This window comes from Palaemon carinicauda, chromosome 3, assembly GCF_036898095.1.
Source record: "Palaemon carinicauda isolate YSFRI2023 chromosome 3, ASM3689809v2, whole genome shotgun sequence".
Lineage (NCBI taxonomy): Eukaryota > Metazoa > Arthropoda > Malacostraca > Decapoda > Palaemonidae > Palaemon > Palaemon carinicauda.
The window spans coordinates 170,467,662-170,493,766 of NC_090727.1; the positions used below are offsets into that span (position 1 = coordinate 170,467,662).

General features: G+C 32.6%; 2 protein-coding genes across 5 annotated transcripts in view; one reads left to right on the top strand and one right to left on the bottom strand.

Moving 5' to 3' along the window:
- The window catches only part of LOC137638765 (organic cation transporter protein-like), a 77,418-nt gene that overhangs the window by 26,022 nt on the left and 25,291 nt on the right, over positions 1–26,105 (top strand). The gene's annotated exons all lie outside the window — the stretch shown is intronic.
- Positions 15,288–22,550, bottom strand: LOC137635307 (trichohyalin-like). Its single transcript, XM_068367779.1, has one exon. It carries the CDS (start codon positions 22,548–22,550, stop codon positions 15,288–15,290), a length of 7,263 nt encoding a protein of 2,420 aa, XP_068223880.1.

Below are 26,105 nucleotides of genomic sequence, written 5' to 3' on the forward strand. Positions count from 1 at the left end.
TAGCTCAGCGAGGAAAGGAAACAAGGAAAAATTAAATATTCTAAGAAGAGCAACAATATATATATATATATATATATATATATATATATATATATATATATATATATATATATACATACATACATACATACATACATACATACACACACTGTATATTGCCAGGTACTTCCATTTTATTATACATAGGAGATTGTCTCTTTATGTTTGGGTCTAAAAAAGTTGCTCTCGTGTATTTATTAATGTAGTTTATTTATGTAGCTTTGAATTTCCATTCATTCTTGTAGAACTTCTGGTGCTGTTTTTCTTTAGTGACGATAAGTTTTTTAATTAATTATCAGCGGGCGAGGAATGAGATGAGACGTCTTATCTTTCTAATTACGTGTGTCCGAGTTTATCTCCCTAATCTTATTGCCTTTTTCTTTCCTAACCTTTTTGTCTTTTTACTTTTTTTTAATTTTAGTGTTTTCTTTTTTTAATTTTAGTGCTTTCTTTTTTGAATTTTATTGTTTTCTCTGTTTTTTTTAATTTTAGTGCTTTCTTTTTTGAATTTTAGTGTTTTCTCTGTTTTTTTTTTAAATTTATGTGTTTTCTTTTTTGAATTTTAGTGTTCTTTTTTTATTATAGTGTTTTCTTTTTTGAATTTTAGTGTTTTGCAGCCAACAAATTTTGATATTCTTATGCCTTCGTTTATGGTTATGCAATTTCTGGATCAATGTATTAGTACTTTAATATTATATTTCTCTATACGTCTAGTAACTCATAACTGTGTACAGATATAAACAAAATATTTTTAGTTAACCAAGGATGCTCTCTCTCTCTCTCTCTCTCTCTCTCTCTCTCTCTCTCTCTCTCTCTCTCTCTCTCTCTCTCTCTCTCTCTCTCTCTCTCAAAAAGTTATTTTCGCTTGAAAATATGACAGAAATGTTGCCCTTAAATATTTTCTTATGGATATACTCTCGGAATAGTCCCAGATATGAAGTGAAGATTAGAGATTCAGAATTTCAGATAAATGTTTAGTCAAGAGGTTGAATCTATGAGATTGAGTCTATATGGAAACTTGTTCGTAACAAAACTCGAGTTCAGTAATTTACTATTTGTGTATTTATATATTCCACGAAGGAATTGATATTTAATTCTGTTTTCTTGATAATGTCAATAGGCTTTTTTTTTACATAGAGGTATATGCGTAGAGAGAAGGAAAATTACTAATATTTTCGCAGAATGTAGAATGAACGAAGAACCATTGAGTGAAGAAAGTTTAGAAAATTGTGCAATTGTATAAACAGAATAATAAGGAAGATGTTCTCGTTGAATGGAGAATTCTGTCTTTAATTGAGATACTGAATGAAGATATTGCCGGCACGAAAGTGATTATATGAAACCTTGAAGGCCGCTAAAGTTAAATGTTTAGGTTTAAAGTTTGATTCGTGCTCTTGTCAAAAAAAAAAAAAAAAAAAAAAAAAAAAAAAAAAAAAAAAAAAAAAAAAAAAAAAAAAAAAGGCCATTTTGTACCCTTCTCGTCGATGGTTATTAAGGTGTCATTTCTGTCCACGTCAATCAAAGAGAGCGAGGAAGATAGATGGGAGTGTATTCGATCCGCCGCTTCGCCTTACTTCATTCCTCTTGTGTTGATGCCAAGTGAACGCCGGGTCACAGTCTGGCATCCAAAGACCGCCGTTTAAGCCTCTGTTGTTTTTTTCCCCGTGGATTGTTATTATTGAGTTAGGCCCCCGGCCAAATTATGATGAATCTTTTTATTTTTCTATTTTTCGTTAAGGTGAGATATATTATTTATTCATTCTTGTCTTCCTGTAAATTTGAGGTCTTTATGCGCGCTAGGTATTATACCACTTTGTTGATATTTGCTGGTAAGAAAGGTTAGCTGAGATAGCGAAGTATGATTCGTGATTTATATCACGTTTATGCCTTATGTTAAGTTATCCTGAATTCTGTTCGTCATATACAGACAGTCATTGTTCTGCAGTAAGGCGTAAATCGCACTGGCATTATTCGTAAAGTAACAATTCGCAAAGATAGTTGCAAATCAAAAGGACCATTTGACCCCAGAATTTTAGGCCTGAATGATTATATAACTAGGAATACATTTCTAGTTCTAGAGCAGACATCTTTTTCTAGTCTCTATCTCACACACACTGGGGCGTTAACCTCTCTCTCTCTCTCTCTCTTCTCTCTCTCTCTCTCTCTCTCTCTCTCTCTCTCTCTCTCTCTCTCTCTCTCTCTCTCTCGCCGGGCGTCTACGCCTGTGTCTCTTGGCACATATATTTGTTTCTTCCTTCTTGTCTTTAGATTATGTGTCCTAACTTCGTTTATTTTTTTCTGGAGTTGCTTCATCAGAATTTTATCGTCTGCGTACATGTGCTTAATTACATGAAGAAAGACTGGCAGAAGAAGCAAGATATGCCAGGGAAATGAAAGCAATACGGGAAGAAAGAGAGGCAGAAAGAGAAGAAAAAGAAAGGGAAGAGTCCAGAGAGGTCGCAAGACACGCAAGGGAATTGGAACTGTTGAATGCTTGTGCACGGTCGGCAACACAGACAGAGGCGACCCCTGCTATGCATGATCCCGTATTTAATATGGCGAATGCCCAGAGGTTGGTTAATTCAAAGGTTATCAGAAGAGGCTCCTGATGAATTCTTTGATCATTTTGAAATGGTTGCATTGACAATGCATTGGCACGAAGATAAAAGGTCTGTGTTATTGCAGTGTGCCCTTTGGGAAAGGACGCTGTGCTTATCTATCCTTATCTCAGGACCAAAGGAAGGAGTATCAAGAAGTGAAGAGGAGCATGTTGCAAGTGTATCATATGACCCCTGAATATTATAATGAAAGGTTCCAAAGCTTGGGGAAGGTATATCTGAAAGAATGGATCTTGAATATGGACAATTGACACCTTGAGTAAGATTTAGTACAATCAAATCTTCATCAAGAGACGATGCATACCAGAAAAAGTTTGGACCTTTTTCTTATATGAAACAAATCTTGTAGATTATTCCTTCAAATATACATTCATACATATATCTGAAAAAATGGATCCAGGAAATGGACTATTAACACTTTGAGAAAGATTTGCTACAAGCAAATCTTCATCAAGAGACATTGCATACCAGAAAAAGTAGGACCTTTTTCCAATATGAAACAAGTCTTCTAGATTATGCTCACAGATGTACATTCATATGTAAATCTAAAAGAATGGATCTAGAAAATGGACAATTGACACCTTGACAAAGATTTGGTACAGGCAAATCTTCATCAAGAGACAATGCATACCATAAAAAAGTTGTAACTTCTTCTATATAAAAAAAATCTTCTAGATTATTCCCACAGATATACATACATACGTATATCTAAAAGAATGGATCTAGAAAATGTGCAGTTGACACCTTGACAAAGATTTGGTACAGGCAAATCTTCATCAAGAGACAATGCATACCAGAAAAAAATTGTAACTTCTTCTATATAAAACAAATCTTCTAGATTATTCCCACAGATATACGTACATACGTATATCTAAAAGAATGGATCTAGAAAATGGGCAGTTGACACCTTGACAAAGATTTGGTACAAGCAAATCTTCATCAAGAGACAATGCATACCAGAAAAAAGTTGTTCCTTTTTTTTTATATAAAACAAATCTTCTAGATTATTCCCACAGATATACGTACATACGTATATCTAAAAGAATGGATTAGAAAATGGACAATTGACACCTTGACAAATATTTGGTACAGGCAAATCTTCATCAAGAGACAATGCATACCAGAAAAAACTTGTTCCTTTTTTCTATATAAAACAAATCTTTTAGATTATTCCCATAGATATACATTCATACGTATATCTAAAAGAATGGATCTAGAAAATGGGCAGTTGACACCTTGACAAAGATTTGGTACAAGCAAATCTTCATCAAGAGACAATGCATACCAGAAAAAAAAGTTTTCCTTTGTTCTATATAAAACAAATCATCTAGATTATTCCCATAGATATACATACATACGTATATCTAAAAGAATGGATCTAGAAAATGGGCAGTTGACACCTTGACAAAGATTTGGTACAGGCAAATCTTCATCAAGAGACAATGCATAACAGAAAAAAAGTTGTTCCCTTTCTCTATATAAAAAAATCTTCTAGATTATTCCCATAGATATACATTCATACGTATATCTAAAAGAATGGATCTAGAAAATGGGCAGTTGACACCTTGACAAAGATTTGGTACAGGCAAATCTTCATCAAGAGACAATGCATTCCAGAAAAAAATTGTAACTTTTTCCTATATGAAACAAATCTTCTAGATTATTCACACAAATATACATACATACGTATATCTAAAAGAATGGATCTAGAAAATGGACAATTGACACCTTGACAAAGATTTGGTACAGGCAAATCTTCATCAAGAGACAATGCATACCAGAAAAAAGTTGTTCCTTTTTTCTATATAAAACAAATCTTCTAGATTATTCCCATAGATATACATTCATACGTATATCTAAAAGAATGGATCTAGAAAATGGACAATTGACACCTTGACAAAAATTTGGTACAAGCAAATCTTCATCAAGAGACAATGTATACCAGAAAAAAGTTGTTCCTTTTTTCTATATAAAACAAATCTTCTAGATTATTCCCATAGATATACATACATACGTATATCTAAAAGAATGGATCTAGAAAATGGACAATTGACACCTTGACAAAGATTTGGTACAGGCAAATCTTCATCAAGAGACAATGCATACCAGAGAAAAGTTGTTCCTTTTTTCTATATAAAACAAATCTTCTAGATTATTCCCATAGATATACATTCATACGTATGTCTAAAAGAATGGATCTAGAAAATGGGCAGTTGACACCTTGACAAAGATTTGGTACAGGCAAATCTTCATCAAGAGACAATGCATACCAGAAAAAAGTTTTCCTTTTTTCTATATAAAACAAATCTTCTAGATTATTCCCATAGATATACATTCATAAGTATATCTAAAAGAATGGATCTAGAAAATGGGCAGTTGACACCTTGACAAAGATTTGGTACAGGCAAATCTTCATCAAGAGACAATGCATACCAGAAAAAAATTGTTCCTTTTTTCTATATAAAACAAATCTTCTAGATTATTCCCATAGATATACATTCATACGTATATCTAAAAGAATGGATCTAGAAAATGGACAATTGACACCTTGACAAAGATTTGGTACAAGCAAATCTTCATCAAGAGACAATGCATACCAGAAAGAAGTTGTTCCTTTTTTTCTATACAAAACAAATCTTATAGATTATTCTTATAGATATACATTCATACGTATATCTAAAAGAATGGATCTAGAAAATGGACAATTGACACCTTGACAAAGATTTGGTACAGGCAAATCTTCATCAAGAGACAATGCATACCAGAGAAAAAGTTGTAACTTTTTCCTATATGAAACAAATCTTAGAGATTATTCCCATAGATATACATTCATATGTATATCTAAAATAATGGATCTAGAAAATGGACAATTGACACCTTGACAAAGATTTGGTATAAGCAAATCTTCATCAAGAGACAATGCATACCAGAAAAAAGTTGTTCCTTTTTTCTATATAAAACAAATCTTCTAGATTATTCCCATAGATATACATTCATACGTATATCTAAAAGAATGGATCCAGAAAATGGACAATTGACACCTTGACAAAGATTTGGTACAAGCAAATCTTCATCAAGAGACAATGCATACCAGAAAAACGTTGTTCCTTTTTTCTATATAAAACAAATCTTTTAGATTATTCCCATAGATATACATTCATACGTATATCTAAAAGAATGGATCCAGAAAATGGACAATTGACACCTTGACAAAGATTTGGTACAAGCAAATCTTCATCAAGAGACAATGCATACCAGAAAAAACGTTGTTCCTTTTTTCTATATAAAACAAATCTTCTAGATTATTCCCATAGATATACATTCATACGTATATCTAAAAGAATGGATTAGAAAATGGGCAGTTGACACCTTGACAAAGATTTGGTACAAGCAAATCTTCATCAAGAGACAATGCATACCAGAAAAAAAGTTGTTCCCTTTCTCTATATAAAACAAATCTTTTAGATTATTCCCATAGATATACATTCATACGTACATCTAAAAGAATGGATCCAGAAAATGGACAATTGACACCTTGACAAAGATTTGGTACAAGCAAATCTTCATCAAGAGACAATGCATACCAGAAAAAACGTTGTTCCTTTTTTCTATATAAAACAAATCTTCTAGATTATTCCCATAGATATACATTCATACGTATATCTAAAAGAATGGATCCAGAAAATGGACAATTGACACCTTGACAAAGATTTGGTACAAGCAAATCTTCATCAAGAGACAATGCATACCAGAAAAAAAGTTGTTCCCTTTCTCTATATAAAACAAATCTTTTAGATTATTCCCATAGATATACATTCATACGTATATCTAAAAGAATGGATCTAGAAAATGGGCAGTTGACACCTTGACAAAGATTTGGTACAGGCAAATCATCATCAAGAGACAATGCATTCCAGAAAAAGGTTGTAACTTTTTCCTATATGAAACAAATCTTCTAGATTATTCACACAAATATACATACATACGTATATCTAAAAGAATGGATCTAGAAAATGGACAATTGACACCTTGACAAAGATTTGGTACAGGCAAATCTTCATCAAGAGACAATGCATACCAGAAAAAAGTTGTAACTTCTTCTATATAAAACAAATCTAAATTATTCCCACAGATATACATTCATACGTATATCTAAAAGAATGGATCTAGAAAATGGACAATTGACACCTAGACAAAGATTTGGTACAGGCAAATCATCATCAAGAGACAATGCATTCCAGAAAAAAGTTGTAACTTTTTCCTATATGAAACAAATCTTCTAGATTATTCACACAAATATACATTCATACGTATATCTAAAAGAATGAATCTAGAAAATGGACAATTGACACCTTGACAAAGATTTGTTACAAGCAAATCTTCATCAAGAGACAATGCATACCAGAAAAAAATTGTAACTTCTTCTATATAAAACAAATCTTCTAGATTATTCCCATAGATAAACATTCATATGTATATCTAAAATAATGGATCTAGAAAATGGGCAGTTGACACCTTGACAAAGATTTGGTACAAGCAAATCTTCATCAAGAGACAATGCATACCAGAAAAAAGTTGTTCCATTTTTCTATATAAAACAAATCTTCTAGATTATTCCCCTAGATATACATTCATACGTATATCTAAAAGAATGGATCTAGAAAATGGGCAGTTGACACCTTGACAAAGATTTGGTACAGACAAATCTTCATCAAGAGACAATGCATACCAGAAAAAGTTTTCCTTTTTTCTATATAAAACAAATCATCTAGATTATTCCCATAGATATACATACATACGTATATCTAAAAGAATGGATCTAGAAAATGGGCAGTTGACACCTTGACAAAGATTTGATACAGGCAAATCTTCATCAAGAGACTATGCATACCAGAAAAAAGTTGTTCCCTTTCTCTATATAAAACAAATCTTTTAGATTATTCCCATAGATATACATTCATACGTATATCTAAAAGAATGGATCTAGAAAATGGGCAGTTGACACCTTGACAAAGATTTGGTACAGGCAAATCATCATCAAGAGACAATGCATTCCAGAAAAAGGTTGTAACTTTTTCCTATATGAAACAAATCTTCTAGATTATTCACACAAATATACATACATACGTATATCTAAAAGAATGGATCTAGAAAATGGACAATTGACACCTTGACAAAGATTTGGTACAGGCAAATCTTCATCAAGAGACAATGCATACCAGAAAAAAGTTGTAACTTCTATATAAAACAAATCTTCTAAATTATTCCCACAGATATACATTCATACGTATATCTAAAAGAATGGATCTAGAAAATGGACAATTGACACCTTGACAAAGATTTGGTACAGGCAAATCATCATCAAGAGACAATGCATTCCAGAAAAAAGTTGTAACTTTTTCCTATATGAAACAAATCTTCTAGATTATTCACACAAATATACATTCATACGTATATCTAAAAGAATGAATCTAGAAAATGGACAATTGACACCTTGACAAAGATTTGTTACAAGCAAATCTTCATCAAGAGACAATGCATACCAGAAAAAAATTGTAACTTCTTCTATATAAAACAAATCTTCTAGATTATTCCCATAGATAAACATTCATATGTATATCTAAATGAATGGATCTAGAAAATGGACAATTGACACCTTGACAAAGATTTGGCACAGGCAAATCTTCATCAAGAGACAATGCATACCAGAAAAAAGTTGTTCCTTTTTTCTATATAAAACAAATCTTCTAGATTATTCCCATAGATATACATACATACGTATATCTAAAAGAATGGATTAGAAAATGGACAATTGACACCTTGACAAAGATTTGGTACAGGCAAATCTTCATCAAGAGACAATGCATACCAGAAAAAACGTTGTTCCTTTTTTTCTATATAAAACAAATCTTTTAGATTATTCCCACAGATATACATTCATACGTATATCTAAAAAAATGGATCTAGAAAATGGACAATTGACACCTTGACAAAAATTTGGTACAAGCAAATCTTCATCAAGAGACAATGCATACCAGAAAAACGTTGTTCCTTTTTTTCTATATAAAACAAATCTTCTAGATTATTCCCATAGATATACATTCATACATATATCTAAAAGAATGGATCTAGAAAATGGGCAGTTGACACCTTGACAAAGATTTGGTACAGGCAAATCTTCATCAAGAGACAATGCATACCAGAAAAAAAGTTGTTCCCTTTCTCTATATAAAAAAAATCTTTTAGATTATTCCCATAGATATACATTCATACGTATATCTAAAAGAATGAATCTAGAAAATGGGCAGTTGACACCTTTACAAAGATTTGGTACAGGCAAATCTTCATCAAGAGACAATGCATACCAGAAAAAAGTTGTTCCTTTTTTCTATATAAAACAAATCTTTTAGGTTATTCCCATAGATATACATACATATGTATATCTAAAAGAATGGATCTAGAAAATGGACAATTGACACCTTGACAAAGATTTGGTACAGGCAAATCTTCATCAAGAGACAATGCATACCAGAAAAAGTTGTTCCTTTTTTCTATATAAAACAAATCTTCTAGATTATTCCCATTGATATACATACATACGTATATCTAAAAGAATGGATCTAGAAAATGGGCAGTTGACACCTTGACAAAGATTTGGTACAGGCAAATCTTCATCAAGAGACAATGCATACCAGAAAAAAGTTGTTCCTTTTTTTCTATATAAAACAAATCTTCTAGATTATTCCCATAGATATACATACATACGTATATCTAAAAGAATGGATCTAGAAAATGGGCAGTTGACACCTTGACAAAGATTTGGTACAGGCAAATCTTCATCAAGAGACAATGCATACCAGAAAAAAGTTGTTCCTTTTTTTCTATATAAAACAAATCTTCTAGATTATTCCCATAGATATACATACATATGTATATCTAAAAGAATGGATCTAGAAAATGGACAATTGACACCTTGACAAAGATTTGGTACAGGCAAATCTTCATCAAGAGACAATGCATACCAGAAAAAAGTTGTTCCTTTTTTCTATATAAAACAAATCTTCTAGATTATTCCCATAGATATACATACATACGTATATCTAAAAGAATGGATCTAGAAAATGGACAATTGACACCTTGACAAAGATTTGGTACAGGCAAATCTTCATCAAGAGACAATGCATACCAGAAAAAAGTTGTTCCTTTTTTCATATAAAACAAATCTTCTAGATTATTCCCATAGATATACATTCATACGTATATCTAAAAGAATGGATCTAGAAAATGGGCAGTTGACACCTTGACAAAGATTTGGTACAGGCAAATCTTCATCAAGAGACAATGCATACCAGAAAAAAGTTGTTCCTTTTTTCTATATAAAACAAATCTTCTAGATTATTCCCATAGATATACATTCATACGTATATCTAAAAGAATGGATCTAGAAAATGGGCAGTTGACACCTTGACAAAGATTTGGTACAGGCAAATCTTCATCAAGAGACAATGCATACCAGAAAAAAGTTTTCCTTTTTTCTATATAAAACAAATCTTCTAGATTATTCCCATAGATATACATTCATACGTATATCTAAAAGAATGGATCTAGAAAATGGGCAGTTGACACCTTGACAAAGATTTGGTACAGGCAAATCTTCATCAAGAGACAATGCATACCAGAAAAAAGTTGTTCCTTTTTTCTATATAAAACAAATCTTCTAGATTATTCCCATAGATATACATTCATACGTATATCTAAAAGAATGGATCTAGAAAATGGGCAGTTGACACCTTGACAAAGATTTGGTACAGGCAAATCTTCATCAAGAGACAATGCATAGCAGAAAAAAGTTGTTCCTTTTTTCTATATAAAACAAATCTTCTAGATTATTCCCATAGATACACATTCATACGTATATCTAAAAGAATGGATCTAGAAAATGGACAATTGACACCTTGACAAAGATTTGGTACAGGCAAATCTTCATCAAGAGACAATACATACCAGAAAAAAGTTGTTCCTTTTTTCCATATAAAACAAATCTTCTAGATTTTTCCCATAGATATACATTCATACGTATATCTAAAAGAATGGATCTAGAAAATCGGCAGTTGACACCTTGACAAAGATTTGGTACAGGCAAATCTTCATCAAGAGACAATGCATAGCAGAAAATAGTTGTTCCTTTTTTTCATATAAAACAAATCTTCTAGATTATTCCCATAGATATACATTCATACGTATATCTAAAAGAATGGATCCAGAAAATGGGCAGTTGACACCTTGACAAAGATTTGGTACAGGCAAATCTTCATCAAGAGACAATGCATACCAGAAAAAAAGTTATTCATTTTTCTATATAAAACAAATCTTTTAGATTATTCCCATAGATATACATTCTTACGTATATCTAAAAGAATGGATCTAGAAAATGGACAATTGACACCTTGACAAAGATTTGGTACAAGCAAATCTTCATCAAGAGACAATGCATACCAGAAAAAAGTTGTTCCTTTTTTTTTTATATAAAACAAATCTTCTAGATTATTCCCATAGATATACATTCATACGTATATCTAAAAGAATGGATCTAGAAAATGGGCAGTTGACACCTTGACAAAGATTTGGTACAGGCAAATCTTCATCAAGAGACAATGCATAGCAGAAAAAAAAAGTTTTCCTTTTTTCTATATAAAACAAATCATCTAGATTATTCCCATAGATATACATACATACGTATATCTAAAAGAATGGATCTAGAAAATGGACAATTGACACCTTGACAAAGATTTGGTACAAGCAAATCTTCATCAAGAGACAATGCATACCAGAAAAAAAGTTGTTCCTTTTTTCTATATAAAACAAATCTTCTAGATTATTCCCATAGATATACATTCATACGTATATCTAAAAGAATGGATCTAGAAAATGGACAATTGACACCTTGACAAAGATTTGGTACAAGCAAATCTTCATCAAGAGACAATGCATACCAGAAAAAAGTTGTTCCTTTTTTCTATATAAAACAATTCTTCTAGATTATTCCCATAGATATACATTCATACGTATATCTAAAAGAATGGATCTAGAAAATGGACAATTGACACCTTGACAAAGATTTGGTACAAGCAAATCTTCATCAAGAGACAATGCATACCAGAAAAAAGTTGTTCCTTTTTTCTATATAAAACAATTCTTCTAGATTATTCCCATAGATATACATTCATACGTATATCTAAAAGAATGGATCTAGAAAATGGACAATTGACACCTTGACAAAGATTTGGTACAAGCAAATCTTCATCAAGAGACAATGCATACCAGAAAAAAGTTGTTCCTTTTTTCTATATAAAACAAATCTTCTAGATTATTCCCATAGATATACATTCATACGTATATCTAAAAGAATGGATCTAGAAAATGGACAATTGACACCTTGACAAAGATTTGGTACAAGCAAATCTTCATCAAGAGACAATGCATACCAGAAAAAAGTTGTTCCTTTTTTCTATATAAAACAAATCTTCTAGATTATTCCCATAGATATACATTCATACGTATATCTAAAAGAATGGATCTAGAAAATGGACAATTGACACCTTGACAAAGATTTGGTACAAGCAAATCTTCATCAAGAGACAATGCATACCAGAAAAAAAGTTGTTCCTTTTTTCTATATAAAACAAATCTTCTAGATTATTCCCATAGATATACATTCATACGTATATCTAAAAGAATGGATCTAGAAAATGGACAATTGACACCTTGACAAAGATTTGGTACAAGCAAATCTTCATCAAGAGACAATGCATACCAGAAAAAAGTTGTTCCTTTTTTCTATATAAAACAAATCTTCTAGATTATTCCCATAGATATACATTCATACGTATATCTAAAAGAATGGATCTAGAAAATGGACATTGACACCTTGACAAAGATTTGGTACAAGCAAATCTTCATCAAGAGACAATGCATACCAGAAAAAAAGTTGTTCCTTTTTTCTATATAAAACAAATCTTCTAGATTATTCCCATAGATATACATTCATACGTATATCTAAAAGAATGGATTTAGAAAATGGGCAGTTGACACCTTGACAAAGATTTGGTAGAGGCAAATCTTCATCAAGAGACAATGCATACCAGAAAAAAAGTTGTTCCTTTTTTCTATATAAAACAAATCTTCTAGATTAATCCCATAGATATACATTCATACGTATATCTAAAAGAATGGATCTAGAAAATGGACAATTGACACCTTGACAAAGATTTGGTACAAGCAAATCTTCATCAAGAGAAAATGCATACCAGAAAAAAAGTTGTTCCTTTTTTCTATATAAAACAAATCTTCTAGATTTTTCCCATAGATATACATTCATACGTATATCTAAAAGAATGGATCTAGAAAATGGGCAGTTGACACCTTGACAAAGATTTGGTACAGGCAAATCTTCATCAAGAGACAATGCATACCAGAAAAAAAGTTGTTCCTTTTTTCTATATAAAACAAATCTTCTAGATTATTCCCATAGATATACATTCATACGTATATCTAAAAGAATGGATCTAGAAAATGGACAATTGACACCTTGACAAAGATTTGGTACAAGCAAATCTTCATCAAGAGACAATGCATACCAGAAAAAAGTTGTTCCTTTTTTCTATATAAAACAAATCTTCTAGATTATTCCCATAGATATACATTCATACCTATATCCAAAAGAATGGATCTAGAAAATGGGCAGTTGACACCTTGACAAAGATTTGGTACAGGCAAGTCTTCATCAAGAGACAATGCAGACCAGAAAAAAAGTTGTTCCTCTTTTCTATATAAAACAAATCTTCTAGATTATTCCCATAGATATACATTCATACGTATATCTAAGAGAATGGATCTAGAAAATGGACAATTGACACCTTGACAAAGATTTGGTACAAGCAAATCTTCATCAAGAGACAATGCATACCAGAAAAAAGTTGTTCCTTTTTTCTATATAAAACAAATCTTCTAGATTATTCCCATAGATACACATTCATACGTATATCTAAAAGAATGGATCTAGAAAATGGACAATTACCTTGACAAAGATTTGGTACAAGCAAATCTTCATCAAGAGACAATGCATACCAGAAAAAAGTTGTTCCTTTTTTCTATATAAAACAAATCTTCTAGATTATTCCCCTAGATATACATTCATACGTATATCTAAAAGAATGGATCTAGAAAATGGACAATTGACACCTTGACAAAGATTTGGTACAAGCAAATCTTCATCAAGAGACAATACATACCAGAAAAAAGTTGTTCCTTTTTTCTATATAAGACAAATCTTCTAGATTATTCCCATAGATATACATTCATACGTATATCTAAAAGAATGGATCTAGAAAATGGGCAGTTGACACCTTGACAAAGATTTGGTACAAGCAAATCTTCATCAAGAGACAATGCATACCAGAAAAAAGTTGTTCCTTTTTTCTATATAAGACAAATCTTCTAGATTATTCCCATAGGTATACATTCATACGTATATATAAAAGAATGGATCTAGAAAATGGACAATTGACACCTTGACAAAGATTTGGTACAAGCAAATCTTCATCAAGAGACAATGCATACCAGAAAAAAAATTGTTCCTTTTTCCTACATTAGACAAATCTTCTAGATTATTCCCATAGATATACATTCATACGTATATCTAAAAGAATGGATCTAGAAAATGGACAATTGACACCTTGACAAAGATTTGGTACAAGCAAATCTTCATCAAGAGACAATGCATACCAGAAAAAAATTGTTCCTTTTTTCTATATAAGACAAATCTTCTAGAATATTCCCATAGATATACATTCATACGTATATCTAAAAGAATGGATCTAGAAAATGGACAATTGACACCTTGACAAAGATTTGGTACAAGCAAATCTTCATCAAGAGACAATGCATACCAGAAAACAGTTGTTCATTTTTTCTATATAAAACAAATCTTCTAGATTATTCCCATAGATATACATACATACGTATATCTAAAAGAATGTATCTAGAAAATGGGCAGTTGACACCTTGACAAAGATTTGGTACAAGCAAATCTTCATCAAGAGACAATGCATAACAGAAAAAAGTTGTTCCTTTTTTCTATATAAGACAAATCTTCTAGATTCCCATAGATATACATTCATACGTCTATCTAAAAGAATGGATCTAGAAAATGGACAATTGACACCTTGACAAAGATTTGGTACAAGCAAATCTTCATCAAGAGACAATGCATACCAGAAAAAAGTTGTAACTTTTTCCTATATGAAACAAATCTCCTAGATTATTCCCAGAGATATACATTTATACGTATATATGAAAGAAGGGATCTAGGAAATGGACAATTGACACCTTGAGAAAGATTTGGTACAGGCAAATCTTCATCAAGAGACAACCGTCGATTTCCAACTCATCCCATGTCATCTCATTCATTTCACTTTGAGAAATTATAACACTGTTTACGACACTTTTAACAGATTTTGCTTGCGTTTTATTTGAACTTCCGTATTCATTATTTCCCTGTATTTCTCTCTATTCTTATCTTCTTCGGGAGTTTGTTGGATTTATATCTCTTACGTTGTTACTCTTACGTTCTTAATCTTCCTTTCCTACTTTAATTTCTTTGTTTCTTTCTGTTCCTTTATCCTTTAGTTCTTTGTCCTTTCTCCGTTTTTCAAGACCTTGTCTCATTAGGTCTAATCTTTCTTTTTTCAAATCCTCTATCCGCTTTTCCCTTTGCTTTTTAACTTCAATGGAAATAGTCCTGTATCCTCTAAGTTGTTCGATTTCCCTCTCAATATCACTTAACTTTCTAACACAAACCGGTTTCTCAGCAGACTTTTCTTTGGGTTTAAACCTCTTTTGAAGATTACCCTTTACTCTTTTAGCGAATTCTGCTAGCTTTTTATCATGGCATCCAGATTTGTTCTCTTCTTTCTCATGGTTGTCCTTTCTCTCTTCAATTTCTTCTTGTTTCAATCCTTGGAGTCTTTGTCTCTTTAGATTTATCAGTTGATCTTCTAGATCTTCTATCCTTTTTTCCCTTTGCTTTTTAACTTCAATGGAAATAGTCCTGTATCCTCTAAGTAGTTCGATTTCTTTCTCAATATCACTTATCTTTTTAACACTAAGCGGTTTCTCAGCAGACTTTCTTTTAGGTTTAAACAGTTTGAGAAGATTACCCGTTACTCTGTTTGCGGAGTCTGCTGTTTTGATGTTGTGGTATTCAGATTTTTTCTCTTTCTTCCTTTTGCCATTTTCTAACGAAGAGATACTGTTAGATGATTCTAATTTATGATATGGTATCTTAACCTCATTCTTGCCTTTCGTTTCCTCTGATATTTTATCACTATCCAGTTCTTGGTAGCTATTTTTTAACTTTTTCATGACTCCCTTCAAATATCTTTTCATCTTATTTCCCTTTGTTTTTTCCTTTCTAATCCTATCCTCTTCCGGATTCTCCGTTACATTTATATCTCCTTCGCTATTCTTTTCTTTTATCCTTTGGTCTTTATTCTTTCTCCTTTCTTCAAGACCTTGTCTCATTAGGTCTAATCTTTCTTTTTCCAAATCCTCTATCCGCTTTTCCCTTTGCTTTTTAACTTCAATGGAAATAGTCCTGTATCCTCTAAGTTGTTCGATTTCCCTCTCAATATCACTTAACTTTCTAACACAAACCGGTTTCTCAGCAGACTTTTCTTTGGGTTTAAACCTCTTTTGAAGATTACCCTTTACTCTTTTAGCGAATTCTGCTAGCTTTTTATCATGGCATCCAGATTTGTTCTCTTCTTTCTCATGGTTGTCCTTTCTCTCTTCAATTTCTTCTTGTTTCAATCCTTGGAGTCTTTGTCTCTTTAGATTTATCAGTTGATCTTCTAGATCTTCTATCCTTTTTTCCCTTTGCTTTTTAACTTCAATGGAAATAGTCCTGTATCCTCTAAGTAGTTCGATTTCTTTCTCAATATCACTTATCTTTTTAACACTAAGCGGTTTCTCAGCAGACTTTCTTTTAGGTTTAAACAGTTTGAGAAGATTACCCGTTACTCTGTTTGCGGAGTCTGCTGTTTTGATGTTGTGGTATTCAGATTTTTTCTCTTTCTTCCTTTTGCCATTTTCTAACGAAGAGATACTGTTAGATGATTCTAATTTATGATATGGTATCTTAACCTCATTCTTGCCTTTCGTTTCCTCTGATATTTTATCACTATCCAGTTCTTGGTAGCTATTTTTTAACTTTTTCATGACTCCCTTCAAATATCTTTTCATCTTATTTCCCTTTGTTTTTTCCTTTCTAATCCTATTCTCTTCCGGATTCTCCGTTACATTTATATCTCCTTCGCTATTCTTTTCTTTTATCCTTTGGTCTTTATTCTTTCTCCTTTCTTCAAGACCTTGTCTCATTAGGTCTAATCTTTCTTTTTCCAAATCCTCTATCCGCTTTTCCCTTTGCTTTTTAACTTCAATGGAAATAGTCCTGTATCCTCTAAGTTGTTCGATTTCCCTCTCAATATCACTTAACTTTCTAACACAAACCGGTTTCTCAGCAGACTTTTCTTTGGGTTTAAACCTCTTTTGAAGATTACCCTTTACTCTTTTAGCGAATTCTGCTAGCTTTTTATCATGGCATCCAGATTTGTTCTCTTCTTTCTCATGGTTGTCCTTTCTCCCTTCAATTTCTTCTTGTTTCAATCCTTGGAGTCTTTGTCTCTTTAGATTTATCAGTTGATCTTCTAGATCTTCTATCCTTTTTTCCCTTTGCTTTTTAACTTCAATGGAAATAGTCCTGTATCCTCTAAGTAGTTCGATTTCTTTCTCAATATCACTTATCTTTTTAACACTAAGCGGTTTCTCAGCAGACTTTCTTTTAGGTTTAAACAGTTTGAGAAGATTACCCGTTACTCTGTTTGCGGAGTCTGCTGTTTTGATGTTGTGGTATTCAGATTTTTTCTCTTTCTTCCTTTTGCCATTTTCTAACGAAGAGATACTGTTAGATGATTCTAATTTATGATATGGTATCTTAACCTCATTCTTGCCTTTCGTTTCCTCTGATATTTTATCACTATCCAGTTCTTGGTAGCTATTTTTTAACTTTTTCATGACTCCCTTCAAATATCTTTTCATCTTATTTCCCTTTGTTTTTTCCTTTCTAATCCTATTCTCTTCCGGATTCTCCGTTACATTTATATCTCCTTCGCTATTCTTTTCTTTTATCCTTTGGTCTTTATTCTTTCTCCTTTCTTCAAGACCTTGTCTCATTAGGTCTAATCTTTCTTTTTCCAAATCCTCTATCCGCTTTTCCCTTTGCTTTTTAACTTCAATGGAAATAGTCCTGTATCCTCTAAGTTGTTCGATTTCCCTCTCAATATCACTTAACTTTCTAACACAAACCGGTTTCTCAGCAGACTTTTCTTTGGGTTTAAACCTCTTTTGAAGATTACCCTTTACTCTTTTAGCGAATTCTGCTAGCTTTTTATCATGGCATCCAGATTTGTTCTCTTCTTTCTCATGGTTGTCCTTTCTCTCTTCAATTTCTTCTTGTTTCAATCCTTGGAGTCTTTGTCTCTTTAGATTTATCAGTTGATCTTCTAGATCTTCTATCCTTTTTTCCCTTTGCTTTTTAACTTCAATGGAAATAGTCCTGTATCCTCTAAGTAGTTCGATTTCTTTCTCAATATCACTTATCTTTTTAACACTAAGCGGTTTCTCAGCAGACTTTCTTTTAGGTTTAAACAGTTTGAGAAGATTACCCGTTACTCTGTTTGCGGAGTCTGCTGTTTTGATGTTGTGGTATTCAGATTTTTTCTCTTTCTTCCTTTTGCCATTTTCTAACGAAGAGATACTGTTAGATGATTCTAATTTATGATATGGTATCTTAACCTCATTCTTGCCTTTCGTTTCCTCTGATATTTTATCACTATCCAGTTCTTGGTTGCCATTTTTTAGCTTTTTTATTTCTCCTTCCAAATATGTTATGATTTGTTTTTTAAAATAAAAGTGAATTGTCGGAGCTCCCCAAAGGGCTGCGATTTCTTCCTCAATATCTCTTATGATTTTTCCTCTAACGGCTGCCTTACTCTCCTCGCTTCTGGGCTTACTGTGTTCACTTTGAGGATTTACTACGCTATTAATGACACTTTTGTGGAAATCAGGTTCAGGTACCTCAGTTTCACCAAAGTGTTTTTTCTCGTCTTCCGTGATATCATGGCCATTGATTTTCTTTTTTACTAATTTCCAAATTTTCCATTTTTTCTGTGTATATTTTTCTTTTCTCTGTTCTTGTATTTCCTCTGATATCTTATCACCTCTCTGTTCTTGGATTTTCATTCTCATCTTTTTAATTTCTCCTTCCAAATATTTCATTACTTGCTCCTTCATCTCTAAGGGAACTGCCCTGGTTCCCAAAAGAGTCTCTATATCTTTCTCAATATCTCTTATCCTTCTTTCCCAACCGGCTATCTTAAACTCCTTCCATGAATTTTTATTCTTTTCACTTTGAGAAATTATAACACTGTTTACATCACTTTCATCAGATTTTGCTTGCCTTTTTTCCTTGTCTTCGTACTCCTTATTTCCCTTTGTTTCTTTCTCTCTATTCTTATCCTCTTCCGGAGTCTCCGTTACAATTATATCTCCTTCGTTTTTATCCTTGTGTTTGTGTTCTTTCCTTACTTCTTTAATGCCCTTCTCTTCTTTTTTTTCTTTTATCCTTTGGTCTTTATTCTTTCTCCTTTCTTCAAGACCTTGTCTCATTAGGTCTAATCTTTCTTTTTCCAAATCCTCTATCCGCTTTTCCCTTTGCTTTTTAACTTCAATGGAAATAGTCCTGTATCCTCTAAGTTGTTCGATTTCCCTCTCAATATCACTTAACTTTCTAACACAAACCGGTTTCTCAGCAGACTTTTCTTTGGGTTTAAACCTCTTTTGAAGATTACCCTTTACTCTTTTAGCGAATTCTGCTAGCTTTTTATCATGGCATCCAGATTTGTTCTCTTCTTTCTCATGGTTGTCCTTTCTCTCTTCAATTTCTTCTTGTTTCAATCCTTGGAGTCTTTGTCTCTTTAGATTTATCAGTTGATCTTCTAGATCTTCTATCCTTTTTTCCCTTTGCTTTTTAACTTCAATGGAAATAGTCCTGTATCCTCTAAGTAGTTCGATTTCTTTCTCAATATCACTTATCTTTTTAACACTAAGCGGTTTCTCAGCAGACTTTCTTTTAGGTTTAAACAGTTTGAGAAGATTACCCGTTACTCTGTTTGCGGAGTCTGCTGTTTTGATGTTGTGGTATTCAGATTTTTTCTCTTTCTTCCTTTTGCCATTTTCTAACGAAGAGATACTGTTAGATGATTCTAATTTATGATATGGTATCTTAACCTCATTCTTGCCTTTCGTTTCCTCTGATATTTTATCACTATCCAGTTCTTGGTAGCTATTTTTTAACTTTTTCATGACTCCCTTCAAATATCTTTTCATCTTATTTCCCTTTGTTTTTTCCTTTCTAATCCTATCCTCTTCCGGATTCTCCGTTACATTTATATCTCCTTCGCTATTCTTTTCTTTTATCCTTTGGTCTTTATTCTTTCTCCTTTCTTCAAGACCTTGTCTCATTAGGTCTAATCTTTCTTTTTCCAAATCCTCTATCCGCTTTTCCCTTTGCTTTTTAACTTCAATGGAAATAGTCCTGTATCCTCTAAGTTGTTCGATTTCCCTCTCAATATCACTTAACTTTCTAACACAAACCGGTTTCTCAGCAGACTTTTCTTTGGGTTTAAACCTCTTTTGAAGATTACCCTTTACTCTTTTAGCGAATTCTGCTAGCTTTTTATCATGGCATCCAGATTTGTTCTCTTCTTTCTCATGGTTGTCCTTTCTCTCTTCAATTTCTTCTTGTTTCAATCCTTGGAGTCTTTGTCTCTTTAGATTTATCAGTTGATCTTCTAGATCTTCTATCCTTTTTTCCCTTTGCTTTTTAACTTCAATGGAAATAGTCCTGTATCCTCTAAGTAGTTCGATTTCTTTCTCAATATCACTTATCTTTTTAACACTAAGCGGTTTCTCAGCAGACTTTCTTTTAGGTTTAAACAGTTTGAGAAGATTACCCGTTACTCTGTTTGCGGAGTCTGCTGTTTTGATGTTGTGGTATTCAGATTTTTTCTCTTTCTTCCTTTTGCCATTTTCTAACGAAGAGATACTGTTAGATGATTCTAATTTATGATATGGTATCTTAACCTCATTCTTGCCTTTCGTTTCCTCTGATATTTTATCACTATCCAGTTCTTGGTAGCTATTTTTTAACTTTTTCATGACTCCCTTCAAATATCTTTTCATCTTATTTCCCTTTGTTTTTTCCTTTCTAATCCTATTCTCTTCCGGATTCTCCGTTACATTTATATCTCCTTCGCTATTCTTTTCTTTTATCCTTTGGTCTTTATTCTTTCTCCTTTCTTCAAGACCTTGTCTCATTAGGTCTAATCTTTCTTTTTCCAAATCCTCTATCCGCTTTTCCCTTTGCTTTTTAACTTCAATGGAAATAGTCCTGTATCCTCTAAGTTGTTCGATTTCCCTCTCAATATCACTTAACTTTCTAACACAAACCGGTTTCTCAGCAGACTTTTCTTTGGGTTTAAACCTCTTTTGAAGATTACCCTTTACTCTTTTAGCGAATTCTGCTAGCTTTTTATCATGGCATCCAGATTTGTTCTCTTCTTTGTTCTTTTTCTCTCTTGTTTCTTTTTGTTTCAGTTCTTGGAGTCTATGTCTCTTTAGCTTTATCAGCTCTTTTTCTAAATCTTCTATTCTTTTTTGCCTTTGCTTTTTAACTTCAATGGAAATAGTCCTGTATCCTTTAAGTTTTTCTATTTCTTTTTCAATATCACTTATCTTTGCATCCCAACCGGTTTTCTCAAACTTTTTTTCGATTTTCAAATCTTTTGTTTGATGAACCAATTCGCTATTCACGATGGTTTTGTGGGAATCCGTTCCTGGTTTTGGTATCTCCATTTTAGTAGAGTTTTCTTTCTTGTTTTCATAGTTTTTCGTTTCTCTTTCTATTATTTCGGCTTTTGTCTTCCTGAGTTTATCACTATCCATTACTACTTGATCTGTGGTTAGTTTTCCAGTTTCCAGTCGAGATGAAGAAAGCGCCTCGAATTTGTCAGTTGATTGTATTTCGCTCCCTAACCTTGGTTTTCTGCGCAAGTCCGTCCTCAGTTGATCTTCATTCTTCCTTGGTTCGAATAGACTGTCATCGGCTCTTGGAGTCTCTCTTTCCACCTTCACCTCGTTAATTGTGTCTGTTCTTTTGACTCTTGATAGTACTTTGATATTCATTATTTCGCCTTCTTCCATACTTCCAGTAACAAATCTTGACGCTGAAGGTTCAAATCCCGGTCTCCCCCAGTCTCTATCCTTTATCAGTTCCATTTTGTTATTTTCCAGGGCCAGTAACTTTCGTTGGATTTCAATCGTCTCATCTGCGACGATTACAGAATCCATATCCGCCGTACGCATCTGGCAGGACGGAGAACAGTGATTTGTAGCTGGGTTTTCCCAGTAGCTTATTTCGCCTGCATCTTTCCACTCACATTCCTCCATTATTCCTACTTGTGTCCTACCGATAACGAAATTCCTGCAGATATGACTGAATAAACACTGTTTCGAAAAGTCCTGCGATTCCGAGAAATTTCCTTGCAGAAGTGGTCCATTCCTGCATGCTTTAATTTCCTCGCCTAATTCAACTAAATAACTCATTGTTATCGCTAACAATGGCATTTTAATATAACACATAATAACACCAGAACGATGAGAACCATCCGCTGATCCACAATTTCCACTAACAACAACACGAGCGTAATAAGTCATTTTTACTAAATACTGAATACCCAGCGACGAACGGGTGCTTTGAAAAAAAAAAAAAATGTCGCTTGAACCCATTCCAGGAAGATGAATGTGTAGCTCTCTGATGTGGAAAAGCCGGAGGACTTTTTCCTGCAGTGGACTAATTACAGCTGATGATTTACACACACACACACACATATATATATATATATATATATATATATATATACATATATATATATATATACATATATATATATATATATATATATATATATACATATATATATATAAATATACTGTATATGTATTAATAAATAAAGGCTACAACGGTACAGAAATTGAAGATTGTAGAATTCAATGGAAAATCTTCAGAAATAACGAAAACATTCTCGAATCAAGAGAAAGAGGGATATGTTCTTCCACAGAGCTTCAAAAGAGTAAATCCTTCCTTCGGTTTGAAAGATTTGAGGATAAAGATGGCGGAACGAAGGAGCAAGAGGAATTTTCCTTCATCTTTAATGACTGTCTTAGTAAGCATCGACCGCCAAAGAACCTCAAGTAACATTCAACAAGAATCTAACTACTAGTCTCTCTCTTTCTCCCCAAGAAGAAAGAGATCTAGAAGTTGAGTGGAAAGTAATGGGGAGGTAGGAACATCGGCATCTGAAATTCTTTCATCTTCTGCAGGAACTGCAGGAACGTCCTCAGAAATGATCGAGGAACAACAGATCTGCTGCTGCTGGCGATGGGGAGAATTGAGAGAGAGAGAGAGAGAGAGAGAGAGAGAGAGAGAGAGAGAGAGATCGTTCGTTCGTTCGTTCGTATATTGCCATGCATATAGCATGACACGGGCTCTTGTCGTTGGACAGCCCGTAAGAGAATGAATCTGTAAAGAGATGAGAGAGAGAGAGAGAGAGAGAGAGAGAGAGAGAGATATTGCATTCACAAATAGAAAATTATGTAAACAGTGAAATTAGGAAGATGTAACTGGTCGAATGGAATCTGAATGAAATGTAGTGGAGGCGGCGAGAGTTAACGGAAACGGGCAATCCATTGTTGATGTTTTTGGACACTCAGCGGAATTGGTTTCAATATTAATTTAAATGTTTTTATATTTGCTTCATGCTATTTTATAATAGCTCTTTCTTCATCCCTTACGTTTAACATTGATTGATTTCTAATTTGAATTTCACGAGAAAACTAAAATCAACTACTTGTGTATAACGTGTGCTCTCTCTCTCTCTCTCTCTCTCTCTCTCTCTCTCTCTCTCTCTCTCTCTCTCTCTCTCTCTCTCTTTCATTGTAAGTAAGTCTAATATGAATATTAACTCAGTACACAATATTATTACCTTATATTAATCACCCGCCCAACATCTCTACTATGGCAATGGTGCCAACGCAACGGATGTTTTTCGTTCTTTGTTCTTTGTTCATTAGTGACAAAAAAGTAGAGAGAGAGAGAGAGAGATAATAAATAATAATAATAATAATCCTTTATTTCCAATTGTACATTGGGTATTCTACATAAGTAGCCATATCAGTATAAAACATTTGAATTTAAGTCATACATAAAACTTGGTATAGGTTAAGAATATCAAAATCATTAAAAATAGCAACAATATAAATACCATAGGAAACTATTTGAAACTATGTATAAAAGTAGACAGTCATAGGTAAAATGAGCTTTAAATAGAAATCCAAATAGTCATAAATTATCAATAAATAAGTATATACAAATACGTGAGAGAGAGAGAGAGAGAGAGAGAGAGAGAGAGAGAGAGAGAGAGAGAGAGAGAGAGAGAGAGTTTGCTTTTTATGAATGGAACTCTCTAGTGATCCAAATTAACATCTTATTTCTGAAATGAGTTTTGACCAATAAAATTACTTTTTCATACTAAGAGGAAGATTTTTTTTTTTACAGTTTGTATAATATGAAATCAAAGTAATATTTGCATCAACATGTCTGGAATGCTATTTACACGCGTTTCTATATATCTACAAACATGCTTTATATAACAGAGCATTTACATGTTTATTATATCTTTTATTAATTTTGTTTATATTGCATTATGATATATATCATCTGCATTGTAATATAATAATTGTTATTGGTATTATTGTTGTTGTTATTATTATTATTATTATTATTATTGTTGTTGTTGTTGTTGTTATTATTATTATTTATTATCATTATTATTATTAATATTGTTATTATTATTTATGGTAATAGTTTACAACACCACGCTCTCCATTTACTTCAAAATAATGCAATCCTGCAGTTTTCATCTTCTTGCACAGTAATTAGGTGGTTATTTAAATTCTGGGAAAGCAATAATTAGCAAGATATGTTGAGGAAGGGGAAAGGGGTTATAAAAAGAAAATAACTCGGTTTCCTCACTAAACCACTTGGAACTGACATGTCAACACAGTCAACCAAACAGAATTCGTGATGCCAGCGTACATAAACAGAAGTCCGTGATGCCAGCGTACATTTGATATACTGTATATTCAAAATATGCTTAGTTAAAAATGGATTGATTACTCAAAAGTGTCCATAAAATATGCAATTTACAAATAGTGACACTTTTGAGTAATCACTCAATTTTTGATTAAGTATATTTTGAATATACAGTATATCAAATGTACGCTGGCATCACGGACTTCTGTTTATGTACGCTGGCATCACGAATTCTGTTTGGTTGACTGTGTTGACATGTCAGTTCCAAGTGGTTTAGTGAGGAAACCGAGTTATTTTCTTTTTATAACCCCTTTCCCCTTCCTCAACATATCTTGCTAATTATTGCTTTCCCAGAATTTAAATAACCACCTAATTACTGTGCAAGAAGATGAAAACTGCAGGATTGCATTATTTTGAAGTAAATGGAGAGCGTGGTGTTATAAACTATTACCTTATTTATTATTATTATTATTATTATTATTATTATTATTATTGTGAGGAGTATAGATATCAAGACAATACTTTTCCTAAATTAAATATGATAAGTTCAATATAAATTTTGAGAATATGTAAAGCGTTCTTATATACATCCATACATTCTACCTATTTTCACGTAGAGAATCTGCTGTAGGCTGCAATATGTTTAAGTAGTTTTATAATAACCACATTTACCCATTTTTATTTCCAATTCATATTCAAGAAACTTCAATGAATGCAAAGGGGAAACAGGAATAATTTCCAATCTGTTTCCACAAATTGTATTTAGCGTTCTATGAGAGACAGAAGTAGGGTATAAAAAATTCCCCGAGGCACGATAGTGTAACGGGAATAGTATGCACGAAATTTTTACATGTGAGGAAATAACATAACTGGGAAGTTAAGTAGTAGAATAGGGCAGTTCTAGCCCGTACCTGGAGCTGTATTCGTCAAATTTCCTTGTTTTTTTTTTTTATCTACTTATTCATTTTCCTACTAGTGAGGTCCTACGTTAGATTTTTTCGTAGCGCACTGACAAAAGGACACAGGTTTCCAGATATCCGGTTTACTGGTCGGCGACGAAACAATTATAATTTTTTCTTCATTAAACTATTGTATGTTTAAATTTTGATTTTAAGTTT

What these genes read in the sequence shown, in the direction of transcription:
- LOC137635307 (XM_068367779.1), bottom strand. Translation starts at nt 22,550, where the DNA reads ATGACTTATTACGCTCGTGTTGTTGTTAGTGGAAATTGTGGATCAGCG.